The following is an 11,653-nucleotide window of genomic DNA, read 5'->3' on the forward strand; positions in this document are numbered from 1 at the left end:
GGTTGGCCTGGAACTCACAGAGATCCACCTGCCTCTGCCTCAGTGCTGGAATTTGAGGCCTGTCACCACCGCTCGGCTAAAAGCATCTTAACAACAACAGTATAAAATAGTGTGCTTGCTTCTACCCTAGAACCCAAACCTCTTCCACGTCTTCAAGCTGCTATGCAGTCATGTTTGTAGAGACTGTTTCAGTAACACGGAAAGTGCTCCCCACCCCAAGTATCCATTGTGTTTCACAGTAAAAACATATAAGTTAGAGTCAACACTACTTATAAAGACAGGAAGGGCTACTTACATTGCACATGTAATTGTGCCAAGACCTTGTAACCTGGGGCAGTTTCTCTTTTCTTTTCCAGTTTGCTGGAGAGCCTTCCCGAACAGCCTCCTGAGAACACCAAGAGCACATGCTAATGAAGAGACTGCACCACACAGGAGAGGAAGCGGAAGGTAGGTCTCAACAAGAAACGTCACATGCTGCTTACTTTTGATGCAATCATATACGGAGGAATGAGTTCTATATTCATTTCCTGGAAGAGTTCTCTGCACTGCATGGTTATGAAGTCTCCAGCAAGAGGGGATTTCACAATGCCTGAGAATCAAATCAAACAACGATCAAGATGCCAAAAGTCTGATTTCCTTGGGACTGTGAATGTGTCTACATATGAGGTTTCTTTTAGTAGAATTAACCAAACTATCCTTTCAAAAGAATAAAACCATGCATTCATTTAAAACATATTACTTGGGAATGAACGGGCTCCAATAGAATTCCTGGTCTGTCTTCACTATCTGTGTCCCCAGGACGGGGAAAGTCACCCCATGCCCTCATTAACCAGTTACCTTGCTGAAGGACGTAACCATCATGGACGGGAATTGCAGTGGTGTGGGTGGCCCCACTGTCCAGAATCAGCCCAGTAGAACGACCATTAGCAAATCTAGTTTAAAGCATTAAGGAAAATAAGGTATCAAGGCTCCAAGGATAGTGCTGATTCTGAAAGAAAGGCTGGCTCTTGTAATGTTTACGCCAGTTCTTCACACATACATCATCACTTACACTGTGTAAAAAAGCTTATCTAGGAAGGAAAGCTGGTGTAAGGAATTATTCTATCTTGAAAACAAACTTCCACATGCAGGCCTCCCAGAGTGGCTCTATGCAGAACCCTTTTTAATCACTGTAGTGATTCTTCAGTGCTCTCCCCCAGGCAGCCCAACAAGCAATTCCAGGTGGACTCAAAGAGCTGGTGAAAAGGCAGATTCCATTTCCCTCACCTGCACACTACAGACCCATATGCAGGTTTAAGAGCTGGACCTTTCACTGGTTCTTCAACTACGTACTGTGAACATCTATTACGTCCTCCTGAGTCTGGTACCTGATAACATTTCAGAGGAGATAAACGATGGAGAATGGGTTGGGGGTGGAGGGCACAAACAAGGCTGCCACTAACGCTCCTTAAAGGCAGAAGATACACAAATAAAGGCAGAAGATACACAAAACTGACACTGAGCCATCTCTGCCCTAAAGGGTATCTTGTTTAGTAAAGCAGAAGTCAGTTTATCTGCAAAAAGAAAAGCTTGGGATGTCCTGGAAAGATAAAAAAGAGACCACCCAACCTATTCTTGGGACTTTAACAATAACCTGGGGGAGACTGTGGATGGAGTAGAAGCAGGTAGGAAATACAGAGGCAAGAGGACACGGTAGGTGCAGAACTATACAAGTTCAACACAACCTCAAAGCAGAGAAGAGAAGGAACACAGAAAACCATCCTGACTTAACACAAAATGATTTTAGAAGGATTCCAGAAGTACACAGTAGCCTACAGAAACTGTAGAGAATCTGCTGGCATACTTAAAGGATTACTATCTAGAATATATACCTAACTCAACATTAGACTCAACACTAGACCAAAGACAAGCAACCTAATCAATAATGGCCTAATTAAATGAATACATAGCTCTCAAAAGATGAATTACCAATGGCCAATAAACAGAAAATGCTCAATACCCTTAAAACTACCATGAAAATATAAATTAAAACCACAGTGAAAGTTCATCTCACTCACCCTAATCAGAATGGCTATCAGCAAAAGAACCAGAAGCTGAGGAGGATGTGGGAAAGGAGAACTCATTGCCAGCAGGAGTGGTATTTGCTCCACCCATGACCTTGGGCAATAGGGCCTGAAGGAGGGGGTGCTTCCTGCACAGTACATGACCTCTTAAAAGGAGAGGGAGAAAGGGCTCGTGACCCTTCTCCCTGCTGCCTGCTTCCTGGTGTGATCGAACCGCCTGGTGGATTGGTTCCGAGTCAGATCAGAGGACGACTTCAGCTGTCTACTCAGTTCTGTATTTGTGAGTGTATTTCCTCAATTTATATCTTAATAAATTCCTATTACTCATTAAATAGACTCATGTGGATTGATCTTAATAGCTAGTACTAATGTAAATTAGTCCAGCCACTATGAAAATCAGTAAAGAGGGTCCTTAAAAAATTAAAAAGTTGGGGGCTGGAGAGATAGCTTAAGGGTTAAGAGCACTGGCTGCTCTTCCAGAGGTCCTGAGTTCAATTTCCAGCACCCACATGATGGCTCACAACCATCTATTATGAGATCTGGTGCCTTCTTCTGGTGTACAGGCATACGATATACGTGGTAAATAAATAAATCTTTTTTAAAAAATTAAAAAGTTACTTAGTATCCAGTCAAACCCACTAGGTCTATGCCAAAAGAACTAAGTCAACATAGCACAGAGATACTTACCTACATGCCCACGTTCATCACAGCACTACTTGCAACAGCCAAGTCATAGTCAGCCTAGGTATCCATCAACATGAATGCTTAGCCAGAAGGAATGAAATAATAACCTAGCTTGCTCGAAAACTAGTGATCAAACTATGTGAGACAAGGCAAACAGATACTACATGTACAATGTTGTTTGCAAATCCAAGAATTCTTCACACATACACTAAAATCACATGCATTTGCATGCGGCGAGTCACAAGAATATATTATAGAGATTCAGCTGTGTATTAAAGCTATACTTTAATACGGTCTGTCAAAATGTAAGCCATTTATTATGAATATTTGGTAGTATCCAGCCTTTAATACTTCAGCTGTCTTCTGCTATGAAATTCTTGCTGCCCAGACCAACTGGCAAACAGTTCAGCTCCTCAGACCTGCTGAACTTCCAGGTAACTACTTCCCTGCTAGAGCCAGTATTTGGATAAGGTCACATAGGCAAAGACAAGCAGGTGGGAGACGCATAGCTTTGTTTCTTGTGCTAATCAAGCTCAGACCATCCTCTAGCTTTGAGGCTTAGTGGCTCTCCAGGGCAATTGACTGAGAACAAAAGAGGTTTACATAACATTCCTGAGGCAGAGAACTGTGTGGACAGGGGAAGGATAGACAGGCATTTTTCTGTAGAACAGAAATGGCATGACCAGGGATAAGAGAAGAACACAGAGGTAATGTAGATGGTAAGGCAAAACTCTTGAGACAGGAGTAGAGAGTAGTGGAGATGGAGAATGAAGAAACAGAGGACGAAAATGAGGCTGGAAGCATAAGAGCTTAGTCGTTAGCAGGACTATGAGAGGGAACCAGACAGAACTGAAGCTGTGTAGACAGGATTTCATCCCAGAGAAATAAAGTAGACAGATAAGAACCTTGGTGCATCTAGAGTTATTCTTGCCCTGAATGCCTGACGGGGCTGTAGCTGTACTGATAGAATTTTGTCCTAGAGGAATAAAGTTAACAGACATAAGAGCATAGTGTACACAGATTTTTTCCCCCTCAGATATCCCATGCCGGACGTAGTGAAATCCCCAGGACCCTGGGTATTCCATATTTGCACACTTACACACACATGTACAAAGACACACACATATAGAGGAAAAGAAAGGAGACTATTAGAGCAGGCAGGGGAGTCTAAGGAGATGAAGCAGGTGAATATGGTCCAGGTACATGAAATATTTGAAGGAGATTGTGTTTATGAAACCCAACACTATGTACAATGACTATATACCAAGAACAGGGAAAAAAGGCTTAAAAAATACTTAAGGCTAGGTAAGATGCTAGAAAGAAGGAAAACACTTCACTCCATCTTGCACGCAGAGAAAAGCGCCGCACTGTGTGAGGATACGCCGTCAAAACCGCAGTTTTGCAGAGGAAGAAGGCGGGGATGCTGTAGTGCTCGAACATCAGCTCCGTCAGCTTCTCTCTCTTGGCCCTGGTGTTCCACTGCGGAAGGAGGAAGGACCCAGCGTATTCGATGCGTTGTAACTAAAGCACTAACTATTTCATGCTACAGTACACAGCCATACTGGCAAAACAACGTTAAGGACTGCTTTTTTTAATAAATCATAAAGTAAACTCTATTATTAAACAGGTAAAACTGCCAGCTATTATGAGTTCTAAAAATAAAGACTTTTCAAATCACAGGAAAAATCAAGGTTCTAAAAACAAAAGTATTATTAGATATTAAATCTGGTAACCAAAATCCTAAATATGAATTTTAAAATACCCAATTACCTCTCTTGTAACTGGTATTCACAAACAAAGCCAATTGTTTCATTTGCTGAAATGTTTTTACGATAATAAATTAAGCTTTCCCCAAATTTTCAAACTCAAAATGTGAATTTCAACAATCTTTCAAAGGAGGGCCACCGAGCCTGATAACCCTAGTTAGATCCCTGGAATCCACATGGTGGAGAGAACTATGCCTCAAGTTGATGTCTGACTTCTCCACGTGTGCCTGGCACAGGAGCACCTATGTATGTGTCAACACACACACGATAAATGAGTAAGTGAATCAATTTTTAAAAAGAAAGAAACAGAAAGGACGGTGGGTCTCACCGGTGCTTCCGACATGAGAACAGGGTGCAGGCTGGCTTCAGACTTGACGTGCATCTTGTAAGTATGATCCAGAATGGCCTGGAAACTATCCCAGTCTTCAACTAGAACGTAAGAGTCACAGCCTGAAACAAAGCTTAGCATCGTCCAAGGTGCAGGGACTGTTTCTGTGACTTATAAATTAATGTCTTAACATACGGAATCTACTTGATAATACAGCACTTTACAAACGAGGCCATTATCGTTTTCTACATATAAAACCTCTTTGGTTCTTCCAGGTGGGCCTCAGATATACGCTTGACAGACACGTAACAATTCTCGCTAGAGGTCAGGTGGGTGATCAGAGAAAGAGGACAAGTAAAGCTGCTCCCGGCTTAGACCAGCTACACTGAAGCTGGGAAAACAAACAAAACTTACTATCTATTAGAAAAATGAGATTTACAGGCATTTAAAAATTCAGAGAGTAGCCAGACATGGCAGTGCACGCCTTTAATCCCAGTGCACAGCACTGGGGAGACAGAAGTAGGCAGGTTCAAGGCCAGCCAGGACTACAGAGATAAACTTAGTCTCAAGAAAAAAACAAACAAAACACAGATGTCTTCAATCTGACATCCCCAACTGCTCCTGAGTTACCCGATAACTAGTGACAGTTCCATTGGAGAATTAGCATTTTCAATTGCCTGTGACCTTTTGACATTACTTGGCACTATTGATCACAATGGTTTATAAACTTTTTCTCCCACAAACACAGCTTTTTTTTTTTTTTTTCTCACCAGTAGCTGGAACCTATGTCTCTTTTAGTGTAGTCTCAACCCACCTCTGAGAAAACTGACTACCACTTGACTCTCTGAGTCTTAAACCTCTCTTGAATTTTCCCCAACCCCTAACTTGAAACTGTTCATTCTCCTTCCTGGGCATTCATCTCTACCGGTTAAATACTGAACAAGTTTTCAACAGAAAGCCCATTCTTAACTCCTACCAGTTCCATGTCCTCTCTGGGTCATACGGTGCAATTCCACATCTTCAATGTTTCCCCATGACTCTCCACTGGCCTGCTTACTGGATCATCACCAATGTTCCATACACTCTGAAGTCAGGCCATTCACTTGCTGTGAAGACTACAGCAAACCTGACCCTCCACTGCTGTCTGGGCATCCGACTAGTCAACAGTTCCTCGCATGGACATAAAACTTTCCCTGTATGCTAAGAGTAGGCCACTGTGTCCAACCTATTTGTACAAAGTGGCTCATGTCGAATACTGCTTCCCTCCTGCTCTAGCTTTGGCACATGATAGGCAGAGGTGGGCCTACATGACCAGCCTTCAAAGCCTTACACAGAGTCTCTGCTGAGCTCCTTGGTGGACAATACACATGCCATCATATTGTGCGGCTGAGGCAGGAGCATACCCTAAACATCCACAGTGAGAAGATTTGGTCTCCTCTGGATTTCATCCCCTTTCCCTTTTTCCTGGGATGTCTTTTCAGTGTGCTTCCATGAGTCCTAGGAGTATTTACCTCAGAGTTTTATCCCAAGACTATAACACTTCCTCCTCCTTCTATAATTCTTATCTTAGTGAATGGTACCATTTATCCATTACCTCAACTAAAATTCTAGGACACCTTCTCAATTCTCCTCTCCTTTCTGCCTCCTCTTCAGTCTCTTAGTGACATCTGTCACCTGGACACCTAAAAGCCACTTCAGGATCTCTGCCATCAGTGGTTTAGGCCCTCACGTCCACCAGACACCTTCTCCTCCCCGGTCATTGTCCTGTCTCCAGGATCCCCTCCAGCAGGCCCTACATACTGTCAGCGTGTCTTTCGGGGTGGCAAATATGAGCACACTGCGCCTTTTCATTTCCCTAGGACAGCCTTCAGGGTCCATCTCAGCGTGTCCAAAGCAAGATACTGTTCTCTGCCTGTCTTTCCTGCAAGTGACCCTAGCACCCAAGAAGGCAGCCATATCTGTAACCCATTTGAAATGTGTTTCCGTCACAACTGCCATCTCTTCATACAAGCTGGGGTTTTCTGCTTTTCTCAGGCTTGTGGGCCAGTCGAATTCTTCTTCACTGGCCACGGTTCAGCAGGCTGCCTCCTTTGTGAAAACCAGCATGAACGCTGGTCTCCTCTCGAATACCACTGTTTCCTGACCACACCTCCACAGCTCTTACCCAGTATACAGTTTTCTGGGCACGCACCAAACTCTCCTGACCAAGCTAAAGGAAAAGAACACTTCTTACACATCTTTGTATTCTTGGCACCCAAAATATTACTTCGTGGAATTCAAACAAACACACGCCTGCTATCCATCAGTTACTGTTTTACATCTAAAAGGACTATGAACACTCTATAATCAAATCCATACCCATTCCATTCTTGAGTGGTGAGATGGCCTCCATGTTCTCCCTGGGAACTCGGAGGGCGTTGGTGTCTATGTAGTAGGTGGGGCCGCCCTGTTTGCCTTTGTCACCGTCTATCTCCATCATGGTGCTGCCATCGTCTCTCTCCAACACCACACCAATGGCCGTGGGGAAATCAACCTGGGAGAGGAACATGCCATCAAGGACCAGCTGCTTTCACTGGGGGTGTTTCCAGTGTCTACTGGCATTTCTGCTTTGAGTTTCTGCTTGAATTTAATTTTGCACAGATGACTCTTGCCTATCTAAGTAGTTCTTAACACTGTTCTTACCTTGGGGCAGTCCTCACCAGCATAGCCAGCCCTCACTGTATATGATCCGATGTCGAAAACAAGGGCGCCAACTTCATCTGAAGAGATTAAAAGAGAATTACTGAAGAGATTAAAGGACAGTTACACATGCCTTCTTTAATCCCAGCACTCAGGAGGCAGAAGTAAAGGCAGACAGAGCTCTGAGTTCCAGACCAGCCAAAGTGGTCTACAGAACTAGTTCCAGGAGCCAGAGCTACACGGAGAAACTCTGTCTCAACAAAGCAAACCAAAATCGGGGGACAGAGAATTACCACTAGCAACTTCTAAGTGTCCTATGAAAATTAAGGACATTATTTTGTGTGTATAAAATGAGACTACTTAAAACTTAGCAAAAAATTCATTATGTTCATATTCCATTAGCTAGAACCTAGTTTTTGTCATTGTTGTTTGAAAGAGGGTCTCTCTATGTGATCCTAACTGTCCTGGAGCTCACCAATATCCACCTATGACTCCCAAGTGCTGAGATTAAAGGCATGCACCATCATGTCTAGCTGGAAGCTAGTTTTAAATATACCTCCAAGATTTATTTAATTAAAATATGGCAAGTCATACATTGTTTATCAGTAGAGGTTCAATCAGGAAAGACATGGCACACTGACATCAGGTAGTCAAGTTCCCTTACTAAAGGGGCTGTTGATAAACATCTACAGTCACAGCATAAAAGGGCAAACAGAAGGGACAGCCTGGGCAATCCTTCGAACTGAAGAAACAAGAAGGAATTGTCACCAGAACCTAAGAGAAAAGATTTTGTGTGGGGAGGGAGGGTGGGAGCTGAGACATGGCAGTGAGCTGCGGCTGCCTACTCAGGGAGGGAGGGCCAAGCTCAGGCTCCAAACTCCAGGGGGACTCTATAATTCAGCATCCAAACTGGAACAGTTTTAACTTGGGGGTGGGCGGTGGGGTAACCAGCTTTTTAATGATTATACTAGAAAAAGCACAAGCAAGAAGTATGGTCACCCTACTATCACCAAAAGAAAGCTAAAACCAGAGGCCGAGACGGCCCCTGAGACCATCTGTACGGCACAGGAAGGGTGCAAACGGCAACAAGGGATCAGACGACAAAAAACCCAGAACAACAAACAGCCGCCTAGTACATCATAGTACCATTTAATCAATTATAAGAAAGTATGTTTCATGTAACCAAGAAACTCAGCAATGCATGAAACCCGAGAGCTGGGAGAATCTGAGCTTAAGAGTGTAATTATACAGGCCAAGTCTCATTAAAGCTACACATGCTAGACATTAGAAGATAGTTTAGCGCTGAGTAAGAAGGCTACCAAAAATTTTCAGTCTAATTCAGAGAAAAGCCTTCATTTATATTTTCCATGTACTTCACCCCAAACAGCAGGCATCCTAGGATAATAATACACTTTGGTTTTTCAGTGCTGATTTGTCAAAGGATTTCCCCCCCAATATTTAAAACACTAATCCTACTTACCATCATTCAACTGCTAAGGCTTAAGAGAAGCTCTTCTATAACGCTAGCTAAAGCTAAAAATCACAACACCACTATGTGCAGTTTAGTACTAGCTACAAAGAGGCACCCAAAGAGAAATCACACAGCTCTTTAGTTTAGACATCCAGTTTAGAGTAATTCATAGTTTAAAAGGAAACACACATGCAATTGTTTGAATGAAAATGTCTCCTATCAGCTCTGATGTTTGGATCTCTGGTTCTCAGTTGATGGTGCTATTTGGGGAGATTCGGAAGGTGTGGCCTTGATGTAGTCACTTCATGCTGGAGTTTGAGTGTGTGAGCTCCCAGATTCCTGCTTCTACCACGCCTGCCACGCCTCCCTGCCATGATGGACTTTTCTCCCTATGGAATCATAAGCTAAAGCAATTTCTTCCTTCTAGAAGTTGCCTTGGTCATGGGGGGGGGGGGGTGTTGTTGTTTTGTGTTAATCACAGCAACAGAAGTGTCCAATACACTATGTGAACCGGGTTATTTACCAACTTCTCTGCCTCAGTGTCCTAATTTGTAAAATGTACTTAGTATTTCCTATCTCATAGGATACTATGGTGACTAAATGTTTTAACGTATAAAAGCACTTCAAATAGTGCTGAGAGTAAACACAATAAATATTAGCTAATTGTAAGTATTACTGTCACGCAGGGAAAAGGTAAATAAACTTAACATTTTCTAGAGAAACAGCTACAGTTCATTCATACAAAAGCCTACAGAGCAGTTAAAAAGAGTGGGCATTGATCTACTGACTCAACACAGATACAAATTTGTAGCGTGTGGGTGCATGCATCGGTACACGGCAGAGAAAGAAATGGCCTTAATGAAATGCATTTTCCTCATCCCAGAAACTATTAGTTCCCAACTTACAAAGGAAGTCTTATAATTTTTGGCTGGTTGTTTAATTTTCCCGATATTTTCTTCATTAACGCGGGGGATAGCAGCCCCATCTCCCGTCAGCATCCACCGAGAGGAGTCCTTAACTGGTTACACGTGAGAAAACAAGTACTTGGGAGCCTTGATTTCGTAATCGCCGATCTACAAAAGGCTCCTGCCCAGCTGGACGGGAACAGTAGCGTGTACCTCAGCGCTCCGCTCATCTAGGGACCGGACACACCAGGAGCGATGTCTAGTCTGCAGCAGTTGCTGCAGGATCGGGAGCAGCAGCCGCAACACCGGGTGCGATTCGCACCCAGTGCCCACCCCGAGGGCCGGGAACCTCCGCGAACTGCCGGGGACAAACGCGCGGCGGAACCGGTACGGCAGGGACCCGGCGAGCCAGGTGACTGCCGTCAGAGTCCCGCCAGTCCCAGAGCCCCAGGTGCGAGACGCTGCGGCAAGGCCCTCCCTCGAGGCCATCTCCGGGAGCCCAGAGCGCGCGGGCTCCGGGGCCGAAGGGGCGGAGAGGCCGTGGCCCATTCGGGGACCGGAAGGACTGGCCAAAGACCGGAAGGGCCCGCCGAGGACCGGAGGGAAACGAAAGCGGCCAGGGACCGGGCCGGTCGTTCCGGCCCGCACGCCCCGAGGCGCCGCCGCGCTCACTCACCTCCGCCGTACACGCCGCCGCTCATGGCTGCTGTCGGGCGGGGACTGGCTGAAGACTATTCGGGGGGAGATAGCAGCGGCCGCAACTCCACGTCTCGAGAACGCTGGCCCCGCAAGCCTGCAACTTCCAACGCCGCCCCCTCCGGCAACAAAGCAGCGGCCGCACGCCCGCTGCACAGCCACTCTTGCTGGTTTCTCGTATCAGCCAATGACAAGGGGCCCGGCTTGGGCTTTAACCAATCAGAATGCGGTTCTGCTGCATCCCCGCGCGGTTTAGCCTTTTTAGCCAATGAAAGGTAGCTGTGGGGGCGGGGAGAGGTAGAAGCGACGGAAGAAGGGAAGGAGTTGGGATACGGGCAAGAGGGGGCGGAGCTTGGTGGGCGGGTGAAGTGGGCGGGGCCTCGCGAGCGACCCGCAGAATGGGCGGGGCTTCCATAAACAGGAGAGCGGCTGGAGGGTGTGAACTGTGCTTCGCGCGCGAAGAGAGTGGGCGGGGATTTTCAGGTGGGCGGCCGACTGGGCGGAACTTCGTGGGGGAATGGGCGGGGTCTCAAGGGTGATCTAATGGGTACTGGGAGTTGCTAAGCCCGGCTGGACCAGCAGCCGCGCTGGTCCTGGAGAGTGGCTGGCCCCAGGAGCCAATGGGAACTCAGGCGGAAAAAGGCCGGTGTCTGCACGGAGTCTGGAGATAAATTCAAGTTACTCCGTAGGGAGGGATCCCTGGCCTTGGATTATGATGAATTCGGATTATTTTTAATCAGAAAAAAACTTCAACAAACATTTATACTTGAAAAGTAAAAGTGTGCTACACTTTGAAGTAATCAGCAAATCAGATATAATAATAGATTACAGCATTTTAAAAAGATGGCTATCTATAATAAGAGATGGTATATATTTCCAGTTAGATTCAGATAGTATTTTTAAAAAAATCATGACATCAGTTTCTTTCATTCTGAGAAAGCCATTCACCAAGCAAAATGGAGCATCATTCAAGGAAGCACCCAGTTCTAAAAATATCCCCAATCTGTATCTATTTTTCTTAGTCTCCGTTTCTACCAGTGTCGTCCAGAATACTATCTTTT

The 11,653-nt window shown here is 45.1% G+C and overlaps 1 protein-coding gene across 3 annotated transcripts in view; it reads right to left on the reverse strand.

Moving 5' to 3' along the window:
- Actl6a (actin like 6A) overlaps window positions 1-10,871 on the reverse strand; it is an 18,435-nt gene extending 7,564 nt beyond the window's left edge. The window contains exons 1-8 of one of the 3 annotated variants that reach the window (XM_006971132.4): window positions 10,573-10,871; window positions 7,524-7,600; window positions 7,200-7,374; window positions 4,842-4,942; window positions 4,129-4,226; window positions 838-932; window positions 483-589; window positions 296-385 (exon numbers count right to left, since the gene is read on the reverse strand). In XM_006971132.4, coding sequence (XP_006971194.1) covers window positions 296-385; window positions 483-589; window positions 838-932; window positions 4,129-4,226; window positions 4,842-4,942; window positions 7,200-7,374; window positions 7,524-7,600; window positions 10,573-10,597 — 768 coding nt within the window. In that variant the 5' untranslated portion in view covers window positions 10,598-10,871. Of the gene's footprint in view, window positions 1-295; window positions 386-482; window positions 590-837; window positions 933-4,128; window positions 4,227-4,841; window positions 4,943-7,199; window positions 7,375-7,523; window positions 7,601-9,896; window positions 10,428-10,572 lie in introns of those variants that run through there. The other 2 variants (XM_042278935.2, XM_016000408.3) reach the window with 2 other exon arrangements.
- Between the last annotated feature and the right edge of the window lie 782 nt (window positions 10,872-11,653).

The sequence above is a fragment of the Peromyscus maniculatus genome, chromosome 6 (assembly GCF_049852395.1).
Source record: "Peromyscus maniculatus bairdii isolate BWxNUB_F1_BW_parent chromosome 6, HU_Pman_BW_mat_3.1, whole genome shotgun sequence".
Lineage (NCBI taxonomy): Eukaryota > Metazoa > Chordata > Mammalia > Rodentia > Cricetidae > Peromyscus > Peromyscus maniculatus.